Genomic DNA, 26461 nt, shown 5'->3' on the forward strand with positions numbered 1-26461 from the left:
TTCCCAGAGTTCCCAACCCATAATAAACAAGGGAGTGGTGTTTGGAGTTGGGGGTAGCGCCCCCTGCCGCCATTACTGGTTATTACATGTAGCCCAACACTATCTTCACCATTAACAACAACATGCTTCAGGAATACAGATTTTTAAAGATAAATATGTAGAGAGAAGGTGAAGATGTTGATTGAGAAAGGACACGTACTTAATACATTGTGTGAACAATATTTTACTTGTCCACAACTATTAATTAAGAACAAATGTAAATATCCAGTGCATGATGTTAACATGTAGATTCAGAATTCACAGAATTATCTCTATTATTTGGAAATAGGAAAATGCAACATACATACTGTACAGTACATCAACATAATCACTGAATATAGCTGTTCCAAAAACAAAAAGCATATGCCATTTGTACCTGTCAAACATTCAAAAAGCAATGTCCAAAGGGTGAGATGATCAGCCCCAGATTTAGACCAAACCCTGAAAACAACGTTTGGGGTTCTACAGGCAATACAGGGAATCCCCAAAGTGGTGGTAACGCCAATTCTACCATTTACATGTTAAGAAAAATCTGTGCGCTATCAACTAGTACATTTATAACAAAAAAATATACCGTTTTACAGTATTGTGTATTCCAATCACTAACATTGTTATATACACAATACCACAAAGTATATATTATCAATCCAGCAGTTTCTCACATTGAAGGCAACTTAGACAAAGTAAGGCAAGCTTGTAACATTCTGTTTATAATGTACATGTTTTGACCTGGTAACCCTCAATACCTGCCTGTAAAGATTCACACAAAGTTCAAATATCATTGTTAGAAACTCCAGGCAAAGGAAAAAATATATAATTTGAAAAATGAGATCAAAGCCATCAGTATTGTCTTCTACAATTATGTGTAATCAATCATTTTCGGTCTCCCCCTGCTATCTGCATTGTGTTGCTCTATACCTGCTGCAATGTGACACACTCTAATGATCATTTAGATTTCTGTATCAGCAACAACACCACACAACAACCTGTAAAATAGGTGTATTTTCAGGGGGAGGTAATACATTACTGATGCTGTAGTTGTTAGTTTGTCTTGCTGGGCCGGAGGGCTACCATTGGTCTCATCGCCCCTTCCCTGCTCTGTCTGTCCGTCCTATCCATTCTGCTCATCCTGTAGCTGCTCAAACTCTGCATCTAGGTAATCCAGAGAATCGTTTCCCGGCTTGTGAGAGACCCTGCCCCACTGTTCTCTATTGCTGGCCACGGTGTCATACAGCTCTGCCGACCTGGGGAACAGGTCCTGGAGGAGTCTGCAGGAGAAGGGAGCAAAGCCGGGAGGAAAGTATAGTCAGACACAAGCTAAGGAGGGACTACTAATATGCATATACAACACACAACAGTTCTTATTGTCTGAGATAACAATTACACCACTCATCTCCCAGATATGGGGGTTACAGATCAGTCAGAGGCTCACTTGTAGATTGGCATGGCTATGTGCTCCATGAAGCCTGTCTGTAGCTCTGGGATGTAGGCCTTCTCTCTGTCCATCATCTCACTGGGACGGTTCCCCATAGCCTTCTCCTGCAGCCACAAGCACAGGGACACACACACACACAGGAAATTATAAAGGTGCCTGTACTACATGGACACAGAGAACAATATGATGGATACAATGTTTGGCATTCATAAATAATTGCATACATACCAGATCTCCTTGAGAAAAGAATTCCTTGTAAATGAGTCCCTGTCACAAAAACAGACATGAGTTTCATGTTAGCATACTACATGGAGGCCCTCTTACTAAGAACAATAAAATGGATGTAAATGAAATAAGGTGGAGAGGTGAGCACAGTTGGTTTAGCGGCGGCAGGTAGCCTCAAGGTTAGAGCATTGGGCCAGTAACCGAAAGTTTGCAGGTTTGAATACCGGAGCCAACAAGGTGAAGATTTTTTTTATCTGTCGCTGTACCCTTGAGCAAGGCACTTAACCCTAATGGCTCCAGGGGCGCGACCCCACTTCCTGCAGGTGTCTCAGGAGGAATTGGAATATCCCCCCAAAAAACATTTCCATTACACACGAGTATAAAAGGACAAATATAAGAACCCCCAAAATTCTTATTAGAGGAGTCAGATCTGAGTGGGTACTTACAGCGATCTTCCAGGTTGTCTTCCAGTCTTTGGTCTGGTCAGAGAGGTCACAGGAGGTCATGATCAGGCACAGTAGCAGGTTATGGTGCTGAGGTTCTTTGTTGTTGTAGCCCACTGGAAGACAAAACAGACAATATGATCTAATTACATTTTTATTTAACCTTTATTTAAAAGTGGGGCGGCAGGTTGCCTAGTGGTTAGAGCGTTGGGCCAGTAACCGAAAGGTTGCTAGATCGAATCCCTGAGCTGACAAGGTAAAAATATGTTGTTCTGCTCCTGAACAAGGCAGTTAACCCACTGTTCTTAGGCCGTCATTGTAAATAAGAAGTCGTTCTTAACTGACTTGCCTAGTTAAATAAAGGTCAAATAAACATTTTAAAGCTAGGCAAGTCAGTTAAGAACAAATTCTTATTTACAATGACGGCCTACCCTGGCCAAACCCTAACCCGGACCAATTGTGCGCCGCCCTATGGGACTCTCAATCACGGCCGGTTGTGATACAGCCTGGAATCGAACCAGGGTCTGTAGTGATGCTTAGACCGCTGCACCACTCAGGAGCCCTAATAAGAAATGGAAGAGCTGTAGAAATGAAGATCTACCTTCCTACCGCTCACAAGACACTCAGACAGGATGTATGGGCCGGGGGATGACTTACCATCTGCCATTTTCTGTAGATCCTTCAGGATGCGTAGGTGATGAGCTAAGTCTGTGGCAAGGATGATGTCCCTCATCAGGTCAAGCATCCTCTGGTAGTCCTGGCAACCAAAAACACAACACAGAAACAGAGTGAAAATAGTACAAAACCAACTAGAAAAGAGGAATGTTCTTACATTGCCTTTGTCTTACTTTTCTGGAGAACTTCTCAAAGATATTGCAGCCCTGGGTGTTGAGGATGGCGATCGCCTGAGCAAAGTGGTGTCTCTGGAAATGAAAGCCAATAAATAGTCAGTGGTGAGGCTGCAATTACATTTCATATCCACTAGATGACAGCAAATACCCAGTGCACAATCAACTCATGTTTTTACCTTTTACCTTTAAATGAAGGACACACATAATACATTTCTGTTCATGAAACTTTGTGTTTACCTCCAGCACAGATCCCTCAGAACTATACAGGCCAGCCAACACAGATTTCTGGAGAAGAGAAGACAAAACGGATTGTTTTTGTAATGCATGCTTCTGTGGCAGTTTGTGTGACTCCAGTAAGCAAAATTATGTTTATTTGTTGGTCATTGATTCTATGGCTAAATTTAAAGGGAAACTCCGCCGCTTTTAACATTTGGGTTGTTATTAAGAAGTATTTAGTAATGTCCTACACAGTGTGTAGTATTATGATTTCATGTCTATTGACTGTTTAATGATGAGCAAAATTGGAAATTGTTTATCTGTGAAGTTTTCAAGTAGAATCTCTGAGATGACTAATAAAAGTTTTTATGGACAGTCATTTTCAGCTATCTATATAACTCATCTGCAGTTTTCTGATCATATTGGAACTGCCTGCTATATGTTGCTCTGGTTGTCTTCATCCAAAAACCTATAGAATTATATGTATAGTCAGCTTCCTCCAATAAACTCCCATGACTCCATTTGGCAGAACCACTCCCACCATCACAGATAAAGTTGCAACTCCGGCCATTGCATCCTTTCCAAATAGCCTATATTTTTGTAGTGAATTACTTGTTAACTTCATACTTTTTATTAGTTCTACAGTGTTGTATTTGGCTGTTCATGTTGAAAATACTTTAGATGCAGCAAGGTTGGCTACTTTACTTCGCTAGTTAGCATTGCTAATGTTAGCATCAAAGATACAGGCTTCAATCATTAGAGACTAGGATTCTGTAGTGATTAGCCTGTAAATGTCATGATACATGTTCTGTTCTAACAGGCATACATGTTGTTTGGACTGTGGTTTAAGACAGTCACTAAGATTAAGCTTGGCTGTTATTGTTGCAAACACTATTATTTTGGGTGTAGCAGTCGGGCTACCTTGCTAGCTAGCCATCAGATACAGTAACGTATGGTTAGCTTTTGTTTGCATCTAAATTTGAATGGTTCTTTATTGTAATGCAGTTGATTGGTGACAATACATAAACATATATTCAGCATGATATGCATGCAAGCATTATAATATGATTACAACACAAAAGTAATGTGAAATGCACTCATAATTTATGACATAAGCTTAAAGCTAATTTATGCTTGATCTGAAAATGTGATCTGGAGGCACCATATGGAGGGTGTGATGCAATTGCGGAGCCTCGGAGGGCTTGCGGAGGCCAAATTGAGCTCTGTGCCGCATCACCATGCGACGCCCAAATTTTGTAACAATTACATGATTGGTTGACAGTAGGTGGGGGCGGTACATCCTGTATAAACACAAATTCACTTCCTGACAACTTCCTTGATAACAGACATGGAACTTTGACGAAAGGCTATCAGAACAAGTTCACAAATAAAAAACATTCATGATACCTCGTGTAAGGAATTTCAAAGACACAAAAATGTGTTTGAACTCCTGGAAAGATATCGGGGAGGTAATAGATACAGTAAAGATCGGGGATAGATACAGTAAAGAGGTCAATGGAATGCAGGCTGTGGGATAGAAGGACACTGGATTGGTGCACATTCAACCAATCTGATCTGTGGTCATTTGTCAAATCCGTCATAATTGATGTATTGTAACAGGCCCACAATGTGGTTTCTAAAATCTGATTATGTTTGGCTGTTTTCACTGCATAACATTTAGAAGTTGTCCCTTTTCAGGTTTAGAAAAACAAACTCCCATTCGTATCAGCATACAAAAATCGAAAGTGGTAATCAAAGTAGTTTTTACCCGTAATGCAGTTGATTGATGAGGATGACATCAATGTATTGGGGTTGACAGATTTTGACCTCAACATAGTGTGGAATACACATATAAACAATAGCCTAAATGTAGAATAATTTTGCTGTGGAGCAATGAGGAGATTCGTGGGGGGAAACGGTGCAGTCGTTTTACATCATGCTATCTTGGCCGAGCTCCTGTGTCAAGCAATGGGAAACGGACTTCAACATCTCAGAAGAGGTAAGGTCTGGTCTGGTCTTTTCGTTTAGCTAGTTGCTTGTAGCTGGATGGCTATAGAGATTAGCCCTGAATCACTAGGAGTGGTGCAGTGCAGACCAATTTATTGACTGCGTATGAAGAGCTCTCTGAAGCGCAAGAAGTATGAATGCTTTGACTTCTGCGGAGGCCGCATCTCAGTAAATGCTGTACGGCCACTGCAGATGTTGGATTGACCATGCATAGCCTTTTAGTCTGGGCTTGCTAGCCAGCTAAGCTAACTGCAGACTGGGCAATGCATTAAACAAAAAAAACAAAAAAATTCACCTTTATTTAACCAGGTAGGCAAGTTGAGAACAAGTTCTCATTTACAATTGCTACCTGGCCAAGATAAAGCAAAGCAGTTCGACAACATTAAAAACACAGAGTTACACATGGAGTAAAACAACATACAATCAATGATACAGTAGAAAGAAATAAGACTATATACAATGTGAGCAAATGATGTGAGATAAGGGAGGTAAAGGCAAAAAAGGCCATGGTGGCAGAGTAAATAAAGTATAGCAAGTAAAACACTGGAATGGTAGATTTGTTATTTGAAGAAAGTTCAAAGTTAAAATATAAATAATATGGTGCAAAGGAGCAAAATAAATAAATAAAGTAGGGGAAGAGGTAGTAGTTTGGGCTAAATTATAGATGGGCTATGTACAGGTGCAGTGATCTGGGAGCTGCTCTGATAGCTGGTGCTTAAAGCTAGTGAGGGAGATAAGTGTTTCCAGTTTCAGAGATTTTTGTAGTTCGTTCCAGTCATTGGCAGCAGAGAACTGGAAGGAGAGACGACCAAAGGAGGAGTTGGCTTTAGGGGTGACCAGAGAGATATACCTGCTGGAGCGCGTGCTACAGGTGGGTGCTGCTATGGTGACCAGTGAGCGGAGATAACTTTACCTAGCAGGGTCTTGTAGATGACCTGGAGCCAATGTATTTGGCGACGATTATGAAGCGAAGGCCAGCCAACGAGAGCGTACAGGTCGCAGTGGTGGGTAGTATATGGGGCTTTGGTGACAAAACGTATGGCACTGTGATAGACTACATCCAGCTTGTTGAGTAGGGTATTGGAGGCTATTTTGTAAATGACATCGCCGAAGTCGAGGATTGGTAGGATGGTCAGTTTTACGAGGGTTAGTTTGGCAGCATGAGTGAAGGATGCTTTGTTGCGAAATAGGAAGCCAATTCTAGATTTAACTTTGGATTGGAGATGATTGATGTGAGTCTGGAAGGAGAGTTTACAGTCTAACCAGACACCTAGGTATTTGTAGTTGTCCACAAATTCTAAGTCAGAACCGTCCGGAGAAGTGATGCTGGACAGGCGGGCAGGTGCAGGCAGCGATCGTTTGAAGAGCATGCATTTAGTTTTACTTGTATTTAGGAGCAGTTGGAGACCACGGAAGGAGAGTTGTATGGCATTGAAGCTCGTCTGGAGGGTTGTTAACACAGTGTCCAAAGAAGGGCCAGAAGTATACAGAATGGTGTCGTCTGCGTAGAGGTGGATCAGAGATTCACCAGCAGCAAGAGCGACATCATTGATGTATACAGAGAAAAGAGTTGGCCCAAGAATTGAACCCTGTGGTACCCCCATAGAGACTGCCAGAGGTTCGGACAGCAGGCCCTCCGATTTGACACACTGAACTCTATCAGAGAAGTAGTTGGTGAACCAGGCGACGCAATCGTTTGAGAAACCAAGGCTACTGAGTCTGCCGATGAGGATGTGGTGATTAACAGAGTCAAAAGCTTTGGCCAGGTCAATGAATACGGCAGCACAGTATTGTTTCTTATCGATGGTGGTTACGATGTCGTTTAGGACCTTGAGCGTGGCTGAGGTGCACCCATGACCAGCTCTGAAACCAGATTGCATAGCGGAGAGGGTGCGGTGGGATTCGAAATGGTCGGTAATCTGTTTGTTGACTTGGCTTTCGAAGACCTTAGAAAGGCAGGGTAGGATGGATATAGGTCTGTAGCAATTTGGGTCAAGAGTGTCACCTCCTTTGAAGAGGGGGATGACAGCAGCTGCTTTCCAATCTATGGGAATCTCAGACGACACGAAAGAGAGGTTGAACAGGCTAGTAATAGGGGTTGCAATAATTTCGGCAGATAATTTTTGAAAGAAAGGGTCCAGATTGTCAAGCCCAGCTGATTTGTAGGGGTCCAGATTTTGCAGCTCTTTCAGAACATCAGCTGAATGGATTTGGGAGAAGGAGAAATGGGGGAGGCTTGGGCGAGTAGCTGTGGGGGGTGCAGTGCTGTTGAATGCAGTAGGGGTAGTTAGGTGGAAAGCATGGCCAGCCGTAGAAAAATGCTTATTGAAATTCTCAATTATAGTGGGCTTATCGGTGGTGACAGAGTTTCCTATCCTCAGTGCAGTGGGCAGCTGGGAGGAGGTGTTCTTATTCTCCATGGACTTTACAATGTCCCAGAACTTTTTAGAGTTTGAGTTGCAGGAAGCAAATTTCTGTTTGAAAAAGCTAGCCTTGGCGTTTCTAACTTCCCTGAAAAGTTGCATATCGCGGGGGCAGTTCGATGCTAATGCAGAACGCCACAGGATATTTTTGTGTTGGTTAAGGGCAGTCAGGTCTGGGGAGAACCAAGGGCTATATCTGTTCCTGGTTCTAAATTTCTTGAAAGGGGCATGCTTATTTAAGATGGTGAGGAAGGCATTTTTGAAAAATAACCAGGCATCCTCTACTGACGGGATGAGGTCAATATCCTTCCAGGATACCAGGGCCAGGTCGAATAGAAAGGCTTGCTCGTTGAAATGTTTCAGGGAGCGTTTGACAGTGATGAGTGGAGGTCGTAGTGGAGGTCGCATTGCATCCTGGGAGTTGTAGTATACTGTACGAGGGCAATACAGAAGCTTAAAAAAATGACAAAAACAAGGAATCGTGCAGTACGACTAACAAAAACGATAAAACGTCAAAACGTGTATCACATCTTACAGTAGCGCATATACACTGAGTGTTCAAAACATTAAGAACACCTGCTCTTTCCATAACATAGACTGACCAGGTGAATCAGGTGAACGCTATGATCCCTTATTGATGTCACCTGTAAAATCCACTTCAATCAGTGTAGATGAAGGGGAGGAAACAGGTTAAAGAAGGATTTGTAAGCCTTGAGACAATTGATGTGTACCATTCAGAGGGTGAATGGGCAAGACAAAAGTTTTAAGTGCCTTTGAACGGGGTATGGTAGTAGGTGCCAGGTGCACCAGTTTGAGTGTGTCAAGACCTGTAACGCTGCTGGGTTTTTCACGCTAAACAGTTTCCCATGTGTATCAAGAATGGTCCACCACCTGAAGGACATCCAGCCAACTTGACACAACTTTGGGAGGCTTTGAGTACACATGGGCCAGCATCCCTGTGGAACACTTTCGACACCTTGTAGAGTCCATGCCCCGTCAAATTGAGGCAGTTCTGAGGGCAAAAGGGGGTGCAACTCAATATTGGGATGTTGTTCCTAATGTTTTGTACACTCAGTGTATGCAGGTACTTACAGCATAATAACTGGTTATAAAGTGGTGGAATTGTCGTTCAAACTGCAAATACATTCTCAATGAAGTAAGCATTATATCACAATAATAATGTTTAAATCAATTTAATATAGGAAAGAGGAGCCAACTGAAGAGTGCAACATAGAATATTTATTATTGCTCATATCTGTCACATGCACTTATGTTAAAACTGGCAGCGATGATGTTCAAAGTAGTCCAAGCTACAAAATTAACCAACAGACCACTTCAAATACAATAAAACTCTCATAGAGTACAGTTTAGTAGAGTACATTAGAGTAGAGTAAAGACACTACATTATATTGTACTATACTGTGCTATAATGTACTGAGCTATACTTTACTTTTCCTTACTTTACTGTACTGTATTCTACTATGCTCTACTGTACTGTGCCGTCCTAACTTGTGAAACATAGATGTCAATGATTGGTTCAGATTTGTTCCGGACCGGACCAAATCTATGTTTGGGCCAAATATAGGCCAGTTCGGACCGGACTTGTCCGGATGTTGAAATGAAGACTAGTCCGGACCAGAACAAATCTGAACCAAACATAGACGTCTATGATCTACTTTGGTGGACATTGAAATCAAGGCTTGTCGGGGCCGCACCAAAAAAAATGACAAAATAAAGACGGTTGGTCCGGACAGGACCAAAAAAAGACATCCAAAAGATGTCGGCGTCGAACTGTGCTTAGTGGGCTATAGAACGGCTACATACAGCATAGGAGTCTGTGTTTTGTGGTATGTGGGATCTTACCGATGCCACCTGGAAGGAGTTGTTGGTCCCTCTGTGGTCCAAGTCATGACACATGCAGGACACAAAAAGAGCAAACATCTCGATGTCCCTGAAAGAGGACGCTGCAGTGTGAGTTGAAGTGTTCATGTTTCACTTTACCGTAACAACGTTTTTAAATGCATTTCTCTGTGTGTTCTTACTCTAGGTAGTTGGAGAGCTCCAGGTTCTTGCAGAGGAGGTAGCAGAAATGAGAGACTGAGAACGCGTGCATCCAGTTGTGATATGGAGGATCCCTGTAGCCTCTCTTCACCATCAGACAGAACCTGGCCAGCGTGTGCATGTTGATCTTGTAGGTGTTTATGAAGCCCATGTCCTCAAACATGCTGATCACGGCCTAGGAACAGGAGGCATAATCGAGAGACATGAGAAAACAGAAATAATACACACTACCAGTGTCTTTCTCCAAGAGTGTGTGTGTTGATTGTCTCACTGTGGGTGTGCTGTCGTCTGACAGGGAGCGAGGTGTATAGGTGAAGCTGGAGAAGCTGGGGTGTATTTCCCCTACAGCCTGGATGCCCACAGTCAGTAGCCGGGTCACTTCCTCGTCTGACACCTGAAAGACAGGGTCAAAGGTCAGGACATTAACTGCCAAATCTAACAAAATGACTGGATCTGCATTCATAGATTGAAGAGATAAGTTGAATAGGTTGAAGAAGAGCTCTGAATGGATGCTTTACCATCATGTGGTACTTCATCATCTCATTGGCCAGCTGACTCCTAAACTGTGCTTCATCGACCCTCTTATACAGGAGGGACTGAGGAGGAACAGAAAACACAGGAGTCATTCAGCATGATGGCAATATTGTTGATGACAAATTAGTGTTAAACAATTGATCAACATCCACACTAAGGACGATAACTAACTTTTTGGTATTTATTATTGTTCTAATTCAAGTGAACAGGAGCGTTCACAGTACAACGACAACTACAAAAAGAGTGGGGAACGATTACAAGAGCTATCGTTTGGATCACTTTCAGAGCCATTTCTTTTCCATATCCCTCTGACGATTAAAAATTGACAACCAATCAAAAAAGCATTCAATTGAAGTATTCTTGGTTCTAGGTGCGCGAGGCTGCTTGGGGAAGAGAGACGGCTGAGTGCATGGTAAGCTTACCTGAATAACTGGGCATGTGTGAGCATATTGGTGGCCACATTAATTATAGGACGACTTGGGAGAATGATGATCCACGACAAACAGCGCATGAGAAGGCCATATTTGACAATACATTTTGACAAAATACACACTATGACTGGCCTGCTAATATGCCTTTCTGGACCTTGTAAACTGTTGAGAATAGACCAATAACTAATCAATGACATGATGTAAAAGATGTGCAGGCTAAACAGCGTTTGTTGTTGAATTACTACATTTAAATATGAGTTTCAATATTACATGTACACCACCATTCAAAGGTTTGGAGTCACTTACAAATGTCCTTGTTTTTGAAAGAAACGCAAATTTTTTGTCCATTAAAATAACAAAATTGATCAGAAATACAGTGTAGACATTGTTAATGTTGTAAATGACTATTGTAGCTGGAAACGGCTGATTTTTAATGGAAGATCTACATAGGCGTACAGAGGCCCATTATCAGCAACCATCACTCCTGTGTTCCAATGGCACGTTGTGTTAGCTAAAGCAAGTTTAAAAGGCTAATTGATCATTGGAAAACCCTTTTACAATTATGTTAGCACAGCTGAAAACTGTTGTTCTGATTAAAGAAGCAATAAAATTGGACTTCTTTAGACTAGTTGAGTATTGTGGGTTCGATTACAGGCTCAAAATGGCCAGAAACAAAGAACTTTCTTCTGCTACTCGTCAGTCTATTCTTGTTCTGAGAAATGAAGGCTATTCCATGTGAGAAATTGCCAAGAAACTGAAAATCTCGTACAACGCTGCGTACTACTTCCTTCACAGAACAGCACAAACTGGCCCTAACCAGAATAGAAAGAGGAGTGGGAGGCCTCGGTGCACTACTGAGCAAGAGGACAAGTACGTTAGAGTGTCTAGTTTGAGAAACAGACGCCTCACAAGTCCTCAACTGGCAGCTTCATTAAATAGTACCCGCAAAACACCAGTCTCAATGTCAACAGTGAAGATGCGACTCCGGGATGCTGGCCTTCTAGTCAGAGTTGCAAAGAAAAAGCCATATCTCTGTCCAGTGTCTGTGTTCTTTTGCCCATCTTAATCTTATTTTTATTGGCCAGTCTGAGATATGGACAAAAAATATGCTTTTCTTTCATAAACAAGGACATTTCTAAGTGACCCCAAACTTTTGAACGGTAGTGTACATTGAAGCACTGAATGGTCTTGTGTTACTACCTTATTACAAGGCCTACAGCGTGCAGTAGGATGTGTTAATCAGCTGATCGACAGGTTTACTGCAGAATGATTAACGGTCCGCTGGTGTGGATGCTCAAAATATAGTTATGTATAATTTATTATTATAGTTATCTTTATAGTTATTGTCCTTGGTGTGGATGGCCCTTTACTTTATACAAAAAAACATGATGTCAGGTAATAATCAGTTATAAGGTCATATAGGATAAGAAAATGGGATGCCTGTGAACTCACATGAGCGATGCTGATGCCACAGTATATGGAGAAAGCTGTGGCCAAGTCCTCATCCAGGCGGGTGAACCATGGTCCATTAGTCTTGTTGACCAGCTCAGCCACGCCAATCACTTCTGAACAGAGAGAGAGAAAGAGAGAGAGATAGATGAGGGATATACAATTATCAGTAGAAGGATCAGAAATAGGGAGACGGGGAAATGGAGAGAGAAAGAAATAAAAACGGGCAGAAAAAAAGAGAGACGGAGAGACAGACCTCCATGTTCGTCCTTTATGGGGAAGCAGAGGATGTTGCGTGTTTTGAAGCCTGTGCTGTCGTCCACGGCGCGGTAGAAGAGAGGGTGGGAGTAAGCATCTGTGATGTTGAGGATCTTCCCTGTGGTGGCCACATGGCCTGCTATGCCCTGGTCAGCAGGGATACGCAGCTCTGTCTGAGATGACAAGAAAGAGGCCATTACACTATGGAAATAACAGTCATATACAATACCATTTTGTCTAAGATAAAAGTCTGTGGATTAGAGATTTGGTGGGACTGAGTTTAGGATGATGACCCACCTCCTCATCGATAACCACTCCTCCATTAAACACCTTGGCAACCAGTTCGTGACTGACACTGTCCAACAGGAACACAGAACAACTGGAGGAGAGATAGAAGGGTCATATTAATCAATGTTACTAACGCTTTTGTTACCATCCTTGTGATAGCCTTATGGTAATACAGTACTTACATTTCTGCACTGGTGAGACTCCTGGCTTCTGCAATAATCTCTTTCAGCAGGACTGATACATCATCTGGAGACAGAAATAAATAACTGTTGTTATAACAACTGACATTGTGCCACAAAAAATATGTTAAGTATGATACTCACCCAAATGTGTGAAGAGGTTTTTGGCGACCTGAAGCAGTGCCTATATGAACCCAAACAGACACAGGTAACAGTTGAGAAGACCAGAAGTGTATTTGTGGGTTAGCTAAAGATTCTCACCAAGTTAGGGATTGTTATGGACAAAGGTCAGTCGAGCAGAGCAAGACTAGCACAGTACAGTATTGGCTCAGTGGTCAATGAATGCAGTCAGGTAGCGTCTCCTTACTTGACATTCATACTTCAGTCTCTGTTCCTTCTGGAAGGCCAGTGTGCTGGTCAGTACTGAGGATGTGTAGCGGAAACAGTGCTGCACTATGTGTTCATCCACCTCTGTGTGTCTGAAGGATGACAAACAAACACACACACACACACACACACACACACACACACACACACACACACACACACAATATTTTACAGTAAGACACACACAGATGCAGCTATCCATGCACACAGGTATACACTCACAGGCAGCCGTATGCATGCTTACGCTAACACACATAGATATATACCTATCTACTCCTTTTTTGTTGAAGGCACAGGCGAGGGCCACAACCTTGGTGGTGGCCCGACACTCAACAGGAACACACAGCATAGAGAGAACTTCAAATCCCAGAGTGCTGTTCAGCTGCTGGTGTTCCTCCTACAGTAGCAGCCCAGAGAAGAAGGGAAAGGGGCAGAGATGTAGAGAACACGAGCATCAAACACATCCAAACCTACTACCTACTGTAAGACTACAAAACACCACAATACTGATCAGGAACATTTCAGTGTTCTTACTGGAGTGACGTCTTGCAGGGAGGTGCTCTTCCTTTTCTCCACAGCCTGACCAAGGTGGCCAAACGTCAGCTGGACCCCAGACAGATAGACAGGGTCAGGCTGAGTAAGGGGCAGCAGCAGGGGCACAGGTGGTAATGTCAGAGGGAAAGAAGGGCTGTGTTGTGTAACTTACTGGGAAACTGATCTCTGCCTTCAGAACCTTGTCTCCAACTACCTGAGGAATAACAAAGACATCTAACAAACTTGTTTTTGTTTGTTTATTTTTGCAACTTTTGCTTCATTTTAGAATATTGAATATTGTGTGTGTATGTGTACCTGACAGAACAGCTGCTGGTTATCCTCTGATACCAGAAGTAAACAGCAGCACAATGATTGAGTCTGCTCCTCCAGCTGTGAAAACAACAATACAAACCATTCAGTCAAACAGTCACTGTGTATCAATCAAACAATCAACCAGCTCTGATAATTCACAGTTTATTTTTGGGTCTAGACTCACATAACGAATTACTTTTAGTTGAAGAGAGGCAGCGTCCAGGTCATACAACTCTCCTATAGTAAGAAGGTGAAAGAATCAACATGAAGTCATTACTTTATATTATTTAATCATATATTCTTATCTACCAATATCCGATGCTCAGCATGGATGTATGTACATTGGCAAGAAAAAGTATGTGAACCCTTTGGAATTACTTGGATTTCTGCATCATCAATGAAACGAGATTGGAGATGTTAGTTAGAGCTGCCCTGCCATATAAAAAACACTCACAAAATTTGAGTTTGCTATTCACAAGAAGCATTGCACGATGTGAATCATGCCTCGAACAAAAGAGATCTCAGAAGACCTAAGATTAAGAATTGCTGACTTGAATAAAGCTGGAAAGGGTTGCAAAAGTATCTCTAAAAGCCCTGATGTTCATCAGTCCACGGTAAGACAAACTGTCTATAAATGGAGAAAGTTCAGCACTGTTGCTACTCTCCCTAGGAGTGGCTGTCCTGCAAAGATGACTGCAAGAGCACAGTGCAGAATGTTCAATGAGGTTAAGAAGAATACAGGAGTGTCAGCTATAGACTTACAGAAACCTCTGGAACATGCTAACATCTCTGTTGATGAGTCTACGATACGTAGAACACTAAACAAGAATAGTGTTCCTGGGAGGACATCACGGAAGAATCCACTGCTGTCCAAAAAACACATTGCTGCAAGTCTGAAGTTCGGAAAAGAGCACCTAGATGTTCCACAGCACTTCTGGCAAAATATTCTGTGGACAGATGAAACTAAAGTTGAGTTGTTTGGAAAGAACACACAACACTATGTGTGGAGAAAAAAAGGCACAGCACACCAACATCAAAACCTCATCCCAACTGTAAAGTATGGTGGAGGGAGCATCATGGTTTGGGGCTGCTTTGCTGCTTCAGGGCCTGGACAGCTTGCTATCATCGACGGAAAACTGAATTCACAAGATTATCAGGACATTTTGCAGGAGAATGTAAGGCTATCTGTCTGCCAATTGAAGCTCAACAGAAGTTGGGTGATGCAACAGGACAACGGCCCAAAACACAGAAGTAAATCAACAACAGAATGGCTTCAACAGAATAAAATACGCCTTCTGGAGTGGCCCAGTCAGAGTCCTGACCTCAACACGATTTAAAATGCTGTGGCATGACCTCGAGAGCGGTTCACACCAGACATCCTAAGAATATTGCTGAACTGAAACAGTTTTGTAAAGATGAATGGTCCAAAATTACTCCTGACCGTTGTGCAGGTCTGATCCGCAACTACAGAAAACGTTTGGTTGCGTTTATTGCTGCCAAAGGAGGGTCCACCCTACACTGTGAATGTTTACACGGTGTGTTCAATAAAGACATGAAAACGTATAATTGTGTGTGTTATTAGTTTAAGCAGACTGTGTTTGTCTATTTTTGTGACTTAGATGAAGATCAGATAAAATGTTATGACCAATTTATGCAGAAATACAGGTAATTCCAAAGGGTTCACATACTTCTTCTTGCCACTGTATAGACAACATAATACAGGTGCATGTCTCCCATCCCACTATCATACCGCAAAGCCTCAGGATCTGATGATCCAGTGCACTGTAGTCCACATCAGGTGTTGTCCTCCTGTTCAGGGATAGACATGGTGTCCTGTTGACCTCTGACCCCTGAATGAGCCTTTGGCCCTGCAAAGCCTGGACTCTCTTACAGGCTATGGTGACCTGTGAGGGACAATCAGAGTTATACCAGCAAATGTCAGCTACATTCAGAGCAGGCCTGCTGTCCCCGAATGTGATCCCATGAAAGGACTGGTGGGTCTGGAGAAGGCATTTCAGACTCACATGTTTCTCCAGGACATCAAGGCTTTGTTCCTGAGCTATAGTGGGCAGTGTACAGCAAACCTTTTAGAATAGAAAAGACACAGAGTGTTTAGAAAGTATTATCTTTCACACTGTAAGGCAGAGAGGTGAGAGGGTTCAGTGGATCATGCTCACCAAGAGGAGGGCGGTAGCTACACCTTGGTCCCGGTCCAGAATTGGAATGATCAACACTGGGGTGGAGGTGGAGAAGATGGAGAGAAAATTATAGAAAATGAGAGGGTGGAGAGGAGGGAAGTATTAGCCTGGAGGAGGACTGTGCACTGTTTTGAACTCTCTCAAATCGTTTCGAGTATAGTTGCTATTGTTCACGCTGCAACCCACACAAATACTGATACATGGAGGCAGGTAGCCTAGAGGTTAGAGCATTGGACCAGTAACAGAAAGCTTGCTAGTTCAAATCCCCAAGCCTACAATGTGAACAAATCTGTAGATGTGCCCTTTAGCAAGGCACTTAACCCTAATTGCTCCAGGGTCACCCTCTCAGAGGGTCTCTCAGGTAGATTTGGGATATGCAAAAAACATATTTTAAATGTACACGTGTGAAATACGACAATTATAAGCACCCAACAAATTATTATGACAGATAGACAAAAACAAATACACACCTCTTTTGTCCTGCTGCAGTGGTTCTGTTAGTCTCTCTCTCTGTTGCTCCTGCAGCACTGAGGAAGGAAGACCCTCACATTGTACTCTCCTCTGCTGGACAACCACATCCCTGAGAGAGACAAAGATTTGATTGATTGGTCACACTTTATTTGGATAGTCCAGATTTTCCATCTATAGATGCCCTACAGATGGTCATACTATCAGCAAGCTATCTGTTGATGAGCAACTGCTTGATAATGTTACGGTTAGGTTTAGAATAAGTGTTAGGGTAAGGGCTACGGCTAGGGTTAAGTTTAGGTTTAGGATAAGGGTTAAGGTTAGGATTAGAGCTAGGGTTAGGGTGAGTAGATAGTTTGCTGAAATGTTATTGATAGTCAAATAAAGTATTGCCAATTGATTTAAAGGGTAGGAAGCATGAGATTTTACTCACCAAAGTAACAACACAGAGTGGTCAAAGACATAGTAACTTAGTTGTAGTCACGATCTGGTTACCTATAACAACATTTTTACATATTTATTCACTTATTTCTGGATATGTTCAGAACTACCCACAACGCACTATTTCTCAACGTCATATGGAAAACCGGTGCTACAGAGCTAGGTCCATCTGGCTAACGTTAGCTACTAGCCATGCTAGCATGTAATTACATTCTAAACCAAGTGTTGGCGCTAGTGAGCCACTATGTTCATCCACGCAGAAGAAAACATATAAATTAATGCAAAAAACTGCATCTGCTCTTCTCCTGTGCGTTTGGTAGTAGTAGTTGAGCGAGCTAGTAAGTGTTGTAGTTTTTTCCTTTGTCCATAGCTAGTTTTCGTTTTCATTTCAGACCCAACAGCTTTTTTAAAAGTGCAACCCAACAGGTTTTTTTAGAAGCTAAATATGCCAAGTAGGTGTGTTGTTGCTGGGTGCAGTAATACCCACAAGGACAAGGTTACGACTCATTTGTGGCCCAAAAACCAGAAGCTAGCTTTGAAGTGGGACTGGTTTGTCCGGTTGAAGCGAGCGTATTGGAGTAAGGGAACTGGGGGCATGTCTACTGTATGTAGTACTTATTTCACCCCAGAGGATTCCGATGGCTATAACCAGTGGAAGACAGGATTCGGTAATGAGACTCCGACTGAAACCAGGTGCTGCGCCGAGCGTGAATGTGAAGCCTGCAACCTGTTTCCTACCGACCTTCCGGTACATCGCGAGTGTCAGCAGTGATGGAGATAAACCGGGTAAGTTCATTGTGAGTAACTGTGTTCCAAAAACATGCTGACACATTGCTGGGACTGAGACATGGGAGCCAGCTTGCCTAGTTAATTAACTTAAGGTAAAGTTATTTTTGACGATGGTCCTGTCGGTCAATGTCATTGCATTGGATTCCAGAATATTGTCCCCGGAAAGTTGAGCGCGAAAAATTGTCCACCAAATTTGGTCAATATAATTGCATTGCATACCAAAAGTTGTCCACCAAAATTGTCTGCCAAATTAGTATACCAAAAGTTGGCTGGCTAGCTAGGTCAATTGGTAAGCTAGCTAATTCACTTTTAGCCAGTTAGGTAACAACCAAAGCCATCTAGATAATATAACATATTATTAGAGCTATTTCCTATATTATAGAATATTGCTTGTATGTCATAAATGACAGGTAGTCTTTATAAAAAACAACACCATGCCTTTGGCTGATATATTAAATTACAAACAATGTCACTTGAGGGAAAATGAAGACTAAATTATGACTGTCTGAAGTACAGGTCAACTGGGTACCACATCAGCCTATTACCTGAGTTTCCCCTCCTTCTGTAGCTCATGAGGTGGTTCTTCACACCACAAGCATCCTGTCTCTGCATCTAATAGATAGACGTATACACTGTCCTATAAGAGAGAGGGGGGCAGCCTGTTAATGAGGGGGTTAAAACCCACACGCACGCCCCTCCATATGTATTTTTGGACAGTAAAGCTAAAAACTCCGGTATTCTCATTCAAGATATAATGTTTCATATTAGACGACAGTACAGAATATCAGATTTTGTTTGAGGGTATTTTCATACGTATCTTTTTTGAAAGCACTTTCTGTTTCTAGTCCTCCTATTTCAGGAAGTCTACAAATTCCCTTATAGTGTATTACGTTTAGTCAAAAGTTTGTATTTAGTCTCATATTCCTAGCATGCAATGACTACATCAAGCTTGTGACTCTACAAACTTGTTGGATGCATTTGTGGTTTGTTTTGGTTGTATTTTGGATAACGTTTTGCCCAATAGGAACTGAATGGTGAATAATGTCTTGTGCCATTTTGTAGTCACTTTTATTGTGAGTAAGAATCAAAGGTGTTTATGAACACTTCTACATTCATGTGGATGGTACCATGAGTATGGATAATCATGAATGGGTCATCAATAATGATGAGTGAGAAAAATGTTAGAGGCACAAATATTATACCCCCAAAAATGCTAACCCACCCTGTTAATGGTGAGAGGTTAGCATATCTTGGGGGTATTATATAAAATGCTAACCCACCCTGTTAGTGGTAATGGTGAGAGGTTAGCATATCTTGGGGGTATGATATAAAATGCTAACCCACCCTGTTAGTGGTAATGGTGAGAGGTTAGCATGTAACATTCTCTCTCATCATTATTCAGAAACATCTTATCTACTCACTTAGAAATAAAATTACTCCAGTCATCATTCACCATTCAGTTCCTATTGGGCAAAACATAATCCAAAACAAACCGCAAATGCATCCAACAAGTTTGTAGAGTCACAAGCTTGATGTAGTCATTGTGTGCAAGGAATATGGGACTAAATACTAAGGTTTTGAATACTTTAATACCCTATAAGCAAATTTTTCCAAATACTTATGACATGGGGTAGATACTGTACATAAAGTGCTTTCCTTTCTAAACAGTAAAACAGATATATGAACATACCCTGAAATAAAGGTGACATTCTGTACTGTTGTCTGATATTAAACATTTTATCTACATTTCAAAATGTTGGTATATTGAGCCAAAATAAAAATAGCTTCACTGTCCAAATACATATGGAGGGGAGTGTATGTATGCTTCAAGACCAAGCAGGAGAAAATATGGTTGGAATATTTGACATTTTCTTAATTACTTGGTCAAACATGTACAAGTGGATGGTATTTGGCCAGTTTTGTGTCATTCACTTGGTTTCCTGTTTCTCTGTAAGCCCTACCCCAGGGAGAATACAGTATGTTGGTGAGTAGGATGGAGACAGACTTTAGATATAAATCATGACGGAGACAGTAGAAACACACCACTTCAGAGAGGACAGCCTGGAGAGCCTTTCTGATGGCGTCCCGCAGGGAAGAGGAATCTGTGACTGAGGCCAGTCGGAGCAATGCATCCTGGGAAATAAAGTACAGGGAAATAATCATATCATGGTGACTTTGATGCAAAGATATACAGAGGAGAAGGAGCAGGAATGGGCTCTGGATGTTACTCACACAGAACTGCCTCTCCAGTAGCTCATATTCACTGGAGACACATGCACTGTAGAATACAGCCAGACCGACCAGTGACAAATACAACACACTCACTATTACAGCAATCAATGCTAAATATTAGGATATATCTCAAAGGATGTAGCCGGGTCAATTCTCTAACTGTCAAACTGTGACTGGCAACCAAACACTCAGCCTCCAAAAACTGTAAGTCAGAATAGACATTTTTGTCTTTTAGCAGAAACTCTTATCCAAAGGGACTTACAGGAGCAATTAGGGTTAAGTGCCTTGCTCAAGGGCACATCGACAGGTTTTTCACCTAGTCAGCTAGGGGATTTTAACCAGTGACCTTTCAGTTACTGACCCAACACTCTTAACTGATAGGCTGCCTGCCCCCCAAATGACAGTAAGTTAGTCATAACCAAAATTATTGGATCGCTTGATAAAGATTAGCAAAAAATACTATAAAATAAATAGTACAAATACTGAGCTACACTGAGTGTACAAAACATTAAGAACACATGCTCTTTCCATGACATAGACTGACCAGGTGAATCCATAGGTGAAAGTTATGATCCCTTATCGATGTCATTTAGTGTAGATGAAGGGGAGGAGACAGGTTAAAGAAGGATTTTTAAGCCTTGAGACAACTGAGACATTGATTGTATATGTCTGCCATTCAGAGGGTGAATGGGCAAGACAAAAAAGTAGCTGCTTTTGAACAGGGTATGGTAGTATGTGCCAGGCACACCGGTTTATGTCAAGAACTGTAACGCTGATAGATTTTTCACGCTCAACAGTTTCCCGTGTGTATCAAAAATGGTCCACCACTCAAAGGACATCCAGCAAAGCATTAGAGTCAACATGGGCCAGCATCCCTGTGGAATGCTTTCGACATCTTGTGGAGTCCAAACCCCCAACAAATTGAGGCTGTTCTGAGTGCTCAATAGTAGGAAAGTGTTCCTAATTTGTTTTATACTCAGTGTATATTGTACTCAGTGTGTATTGTAAAAAGGAAATGACATAATTTTATACTAATACAATTGTATTAGAGAGAAATAATTAAAACATCTAAAAAAGATATGTGTCAAAATTATTGGCACCCCTAAAGATTCTTATAAATAAATAAACAAAATTGAATCTGCATTAACATTCTATGTTTTTAAATTAATCTCTGTATTGTGGCCTTGTATGGCTTCCTGTTTCACTGGGGTACAAAAACGAGATAAAGCATGTAAAATCAATTTGTCATCCATCATCAAGGGGAAAAATAAAGAACTCAGAAATTAAGAGAAAAAGTGTTGACTTTTATAAATCACGCAATGGGTACAAAAAAAGAACTGATAAACCAAATACTGCTTACCACTATTAGGGCAACAATTACAGATGTAGGATCTTAATTTGAGCCAGTTTGCTACAGCAGGAAAATAATCCTGCAGCAACAGGAAATGTGGATTATAATTAATGGACATTTTTTGTAGCGATTGATACATTTTTCGTTACGGCAAATCAAGTCTAAATTTAAGTGGAAATTAGTATTTTTAAACCTTGAATACACTACATTTTGCATTTCCTGTTGCACAGGAAAATTCTCCAACAACAGAGTGGTCAAATTAAGAAATTTAAAACCACTGGAACATTGGTACATTTGCCTGGGGGAATGTGACGGAAGATGGAGGAAACTGAGGTTCTGTTTGAAACTGGTAGTGAGTCAGGTGAAGCTAATAGTACAGAAAGTGAGAATGAGTGGGACCCATTGGTGAAGAAAAGGGGAAACAAGAGAAGTAAAGCTATGTTGGAAAATAGGAAACCACTAGACTCGTTTTTAGTCGGAGTCATGGTTTTGGATCAATGCTACTTAGGAAATAACGTCTCCAGGAAAATCTGGAATGTGTTGGAAGAAAGTGTGGAGTCGGTGAGAGTCATAAGAAGTGTTCTTTTTTAGATTTCTGGTGTGTCTGCGGAGCAGAAGAAGTGTGTTTTAAGACTCAAAAAGATATCGGAGTGGAATGTTTCCTGCATGGATTTTCGTAGCAGAGTGCCTATCAAGGGGGTTATTTCTGGGGTGGCGCAAGAAATAAAGGCAGAGGATATAACTGAAGACATCGATGGAGTGGTTGGTGCACGTCGACTGATCTGTATGGTGGACGGAAAAAATAAATTAACTTAATCCATGCTACTGTTCTTTGATGAAGAGTATCTTTCTTCTCATATAAAGTTAGATTCATGAGATATCATATTTGATTGGTCACATACACATGGTTAGCAGATGTTATTGCGAGTGTAGCGAAATGCTTATAAAATGCTCTTACCCTGTAAGAGCTTTTGTGCACAAGCCCCTTCAGTGTCATAAATGTAAAAGATTTGGTCATGTGTCAAGGGAAGACTATTGTATGCCAGATGAAGGGGAATGCTGCAACTGTGGAGGTGAACATGCGCCTGAATTCTTGGAGTGCTTTGTTAGGGTGAGTGAGAATGTAATCGGCCTGTGTGTAGCTGGTGTGGAGGAGTCAGGCGCAGGACAGCAGAAATGAGTAAGGAACGTAATTTACTCAAAAAAATCAATAAATACAACACAATAAACTAGCCCACAATAACGGACCGTATACATACAAAAAAACATGGGGGAACAGAGGGTTAAATAATGAACAAGTAATTGGGGAATTGACACCAGGTGTGTAAAACAAAGACAAAACAAATGGAAAATGAAAAGTGGATCGGCGATGGCTAGAAGGCCGGTGACGTCGACTGCCCGATCGCCGCCCAAACAAGGAGAAAGTCCTGACAGAGAATGATGGCCACGTTGTTGACCCCAGGGTATTTCCTGTAGGTGCCGTCACTGTCGTTGGAGATGAGGCGGTCCTTGTCTGCGTCCGTCAGGCTGCCGTTCAGCTGGTGCTTCTTCCTCTGCTTGGGAGAACGCCTCCCCCTGCCACTGAGAGACACATGGTCTGAAAATGGCACCCTATTCCCTATAGTGCACCACGCTTCGCTCCACAGGCCATACAAACGCTCCACACCGCGTGGCCGCTGCCACTCTAACCTGGTGGTCCCAGCGCGCACGACCCACGTGGAGTTCCAGGTCTCCGGCAGCCTCTGGAACTGCCGGTCTGCGGCCAACAAGGCTGAGTTCATCTCAGCCTATGCTACCCTCCAGTCCCTAGACTTCCTGGCGCTGACGGAAACATGGATTACCACAGATAACACTGCTACTCCTACTGCTCTCTCCTCGTCTGACTACGTGTTCTCGCATACCCCTAGAGCATCGAGCCAGCGGGGTGGTGGCACTGGAATCCTCATCTCTCCCAAGTGGACATTCTCTCTTTCTCCCCTGACCCATCTGTCTATCTCCTCATTTGAATTCCATGCTGTCACAGTTACCAGCCCTTTCAAGCTTAACATCCTTATCATTTATCGCCCTCCAGGTTCCCTTGGAGAGTTCATCAATGAGCTTGACGCCTTGATAAGTTCCTTTCCTGAGGATGGCTCACCTCTCACAGTTCTGGGTGACTTTAACCTCCCCACGTCTACCTTCGACTCATTCCTCTCTGCCTCCTTCTTTCCACTCCTCTCCTCTTTCGACCTCACCCTCTCACCTTCCCCCCCTACTCACAAGGCAGGCAATACGCTTGACCTCATCTTTACTAGATGCTGTTCTTCCACTAATCTCATTGCAACTCCCCTCCAAGTCTCCGACCACTACCTTGTATCCTTTTCCCTCTCGCTCTCATCCAACACTTCTCACTCTGCCCCTACTCGGATGGTATTGCGCCGTCCCAACCTTCGCTCTCTCTCTCCCGCTACTCTCTCCTCTTCCATCCTATCATCTCTTCCCTCTGCTCAAACCTTCTCCAACCTATCTCCTGATTCTGCCTCCTCAACTCTCCTCCCTCTCTGCATCCTTTGATTTCCTCTGTCCCCTATCCTCCAGGCCGGCTCGGTCCTCCCCTCCTGCTCCGTGGCTCGACGACTCACTGCGAGCTCACAGAACAGGGCTCCGGGCAGCCGAGCGGAAATGGAGGAAAACTCGCCTCCCTGCGGACCTGGCATCCTTTCACTCCCTCCTCTCTACATTTTCCTCTTCTGTCTCTGCTGCTAAAGCCACTTTCTACCACTCTAAACTCCAAGCATCTGCCTCTAACCCTAGGAAGCTCTTTGCTACCTTCTCCTCCCTCCTGAATCCTCCTCCCCCTCCCCCCCCCCCCCCCCTCCCTCTCTGCGGATGACTTCGTCAACCATTTTGAAAAGAAGGTTGACGACATCCGATCCTCGTTTGCTAAGTCAAACGACACTGCTGGTCCTGCTCACACTGCCCTACCCTGTGCTTTGACCTCTTTCTCCCCTCTCTCTCCAGATGAAATCTCGCGTCTTGTGACGGCCGGCCGCCCAACAACCTGCCCACTTGACCCTATCCCCTCCTCTCTTCTCCAGACCATTTCCGGAGACCTTCTCCCCTACCTCACCTCGCTCATTAACTCATCCTTGACCGCTGGCTACGTCCCTTCCGTCTTCAAGAGAGCGAGAGTTGCACCCCTTCTGAAAAAACCTACACTCGATCCCTCCGATGTCAACAACTACAGACCAGTATCCCTTCTTTCCTTTCTCTCCAAAACTCTTGAACGTGCCGTCCTTGGCCAGCTCTCTTGCTATCTCTCCCAGAATGACCTTCTTGATCCTAATCAGTCAGGTTTCAAGACTGGGCATTCAACTGAGACTGCTCTTCTCTGTGTCACGGAGGCTCTCCGCACTGCTAAAGCTAACTCTCTCTCCTCTGCTCTCATCCTTCTAGACCTATCTGCTGCCTTTGATACCGTGAACCATCAGATCCTCCTCTCCACCCTCTCCGAGCTGGGCATCTCCGGCGCCGCCCACGCTTGGATTGCGTCCTACCTGACAGGTCGCTCCTACCAGGTGGCGTGGCGAGAATCTGTCTCCGCACCACGTGCTCTCACCACTGGTGTCCCCCAGGGCTCTGTTCTTGGCCCACTCCTATTCTCGCTATACACCAAGTCACTTGGCTCTGTCATATCCTCACATGGTCTCTCATATCATTCCTATGCAGATGACACACAATTAATCTTCTCCTTTCCCCCTTCTGACAACCAGGTGGCGAATCGCATCTCTGCATGTCTGGCAGACATATCAGTGTGGATGACGGATCACCACCTCAAGCTGAACCTCGGCAAGACGGAGCTGCTCTTCCTCCCGGGGAAGGACTGCCCGTTCCATGATCTCGCCATCACGGTTGACAACTCCCTTGTGTCCTCCTCCCAGAGTGCTAAGAGCCTTGGCGTGACCCTGGACAACACCCTGTCGTTCTCCACCAACATCAAGGCGGTGACCCGATCCTGTAGGTTCATGCTCTACAACATTTGCAGAGTACGACCCTGCCTCACACAGGAAGCGGCGCAGGTCCTAATCCAGGCACTTGTCATCTCCCGTCTGGATTATTGCAACTCGCTGTTGGCTGGGCTCCCTGCCTGTGCCATTAAACCCCTACAACTCATCCAGAACGCCGCAGCCCGTCTGGTGTTCAACCTTCCCAAGTTCTCTCACGTCACCCCGCTCCTCCGCTCTCTCCACTGGCTTCCAGTCGAAGCTCGCATCCGCTACAAGACCATGGTGCTTGCCTACGGAGCTGTGAGGGGAATGGCACCTCCGTACCTTCAGGCTCTGATCAGGCCCTACACCCAAACAAGGGCACTCCGTTCATCCACCTCTGGCCTGCTCGCCTCCCTACCTCTGAGGAAGCACAGTTCCCGCTCAGCCCAGTCAAAACTGTTCGCTGCTCTGGCACCCCAATGGTGGAACAAGCTCCCTCACGACGCCAGGACAGCGGTGTCAATCACCACCTTCCGGAGACACCTGAAACCCCACCTCTTCAAGGAATACCTGGGATAGGATAAAGTAATCCTTCTAACCCCCCCCTTAAAAGATTTAGATGCACTATTGTAAAGTGGTTGTTCCACTGGATATTATAAGGTGAATGCACCAATTTGTAAGTCGCTCTGGATAAGAGCGTCTGCTAAATGACTTAAATGTTAAATGTTAAATGTGGCAAGGGTAAGGAGTGTCCATAGTGTCTCCTATCTGGAGGTGGTGAGAAGATTGGAAGGAACGAGTGGCGGGGAAGGAGCAATGATAGTAGAGCCGCCAAGACCAGTGGAGGATTCTCATCAACCGACGGATAGTGAAATGCTACATGTTAAAAAGGTGGACTTTGTATTATTTAACGCAGTGTTCATAATCTGTACAGCACAAGTG

At 43.3% G+C, this 26461-nt stretch overlaps 1 protein-coding gene and 1 long non-coding RNA gene across 2 annotated transcripts in view; one reads left to right on the forward strand and one right to left on the reverse strand.

Annotated features, from left to right (window-relative positions):
• Window positions 1-205: 205 nt before the first annotated feature.
• Window positions 206-26461, reverse strand: part of LOC106603240 (cGMP-dependent 3',5'-cyclic phosphodiesterase) — a 50074-nt gene continuing 23818 nt past the window's right edge. Inside the window, exons 2-29 of the mRNA XM_045717061.2 lie at window positions 20012-20101; window positions 18514-18605; window positions 16741-16850; window positions 16250-16305; window positions 16097-16156; window positions 15823-15976; window positions 14257-14309; window positions 14076-14150; window positions 13933-13974; window positions 13761-13829; window positions 13493-13623; window positions 13207-13318; window positions 12984-13023; window positions 12843-12906; window positions 12670-12751; window positions 12371-12545; window positions 12118-12230; window positions 10219-10296; window positions 9972-10094; window positions 9682-9875; window positions 9503-9590; window positions 3231-3278; window positions 2991-3065; window positions 2800-2899; window positions 2146-2258; window positions 1703-1741; window positions 1472-1578; window positions 206-1307 (exon numbers count right to left, since the gene is read on the reverse strand). Coding sequence (XP_045573017.1) covers window positions 1151-1307; window positions 1472-1578; window positions 1703-1741; window positions 2146-2258; window positions 2800-2899; window positions 2991-3065; window positions 3231-3278; window positions 9503-9590; window positions 9682-9875; window positions 9972-10094; window positions 10219-10296; window positions 12118-12230; window positions 12371-12545; window positions 12670-12751; window positions 12843-12906; window positions 12984-13023; window positions 13207-13318; window positions 13493-13623; window positions 13761-13829; window positions 13933-13974; window positions 14076-14150; window positions 14257-14309; window positions 15823-15976; window positions 16097-16156; window positions 16250-16305; window positions 16741-16850; window positions 18514-18605; window positions 20012-20101 — 2640 coding nt within the window. The 3' untranslated portion in view covers window positions 206-1150. The remainder of the gene's footprint in view (window positions 1308-1471; window positions 1579-1702; window positions 1742-2145; window positions 2259-2799; window positions 2900-2990; window positions 3066-3230; window positions 3279-9502; window positions 9591-9681; window positions 9876-9971; window positions 10095-10218; window positions 10297-12117; window positions 12231-12370; window positions 12546-12669; window positions 12752-12842; window positions 12907-12983; window positions 13024-13206; window positions 13319-13492; window positions 13624-13760; window positions 13830-13932; window positions 13975-14075; window positions 14151-14256; window positions 14310-15822; window positions 15977-16096; window positions 16157-16249; window positions 16306-16740; window positions 16851-18513; window positions 18606-20011; window positions 20102-26461) is intronic.
• On the forward strand, window positions 3760-12945 carry LOC145878654 (uncharacterized). The gene is made up of 2 exons (XR_014392160.1): window positions 3760-5208; window positions 9687-12945. It is a non-coding gene; the product is annotated as an uncharacterized LOC145878654 (long non-coding RNA).

Source organism: Salmo salar, chromosome 04, assembly GCF_965601325.2.
Source record: "Salmo salar chromosome 04, fSalSal1, whole genome shotgun sequence".
In the NCBI taxonomy this organism is placed as follows: Eukaryota; Metazoa; Chordata; class Actinopteri; order Salmoniformes; family Salmonidae; genus Salmo; species Salmo salar.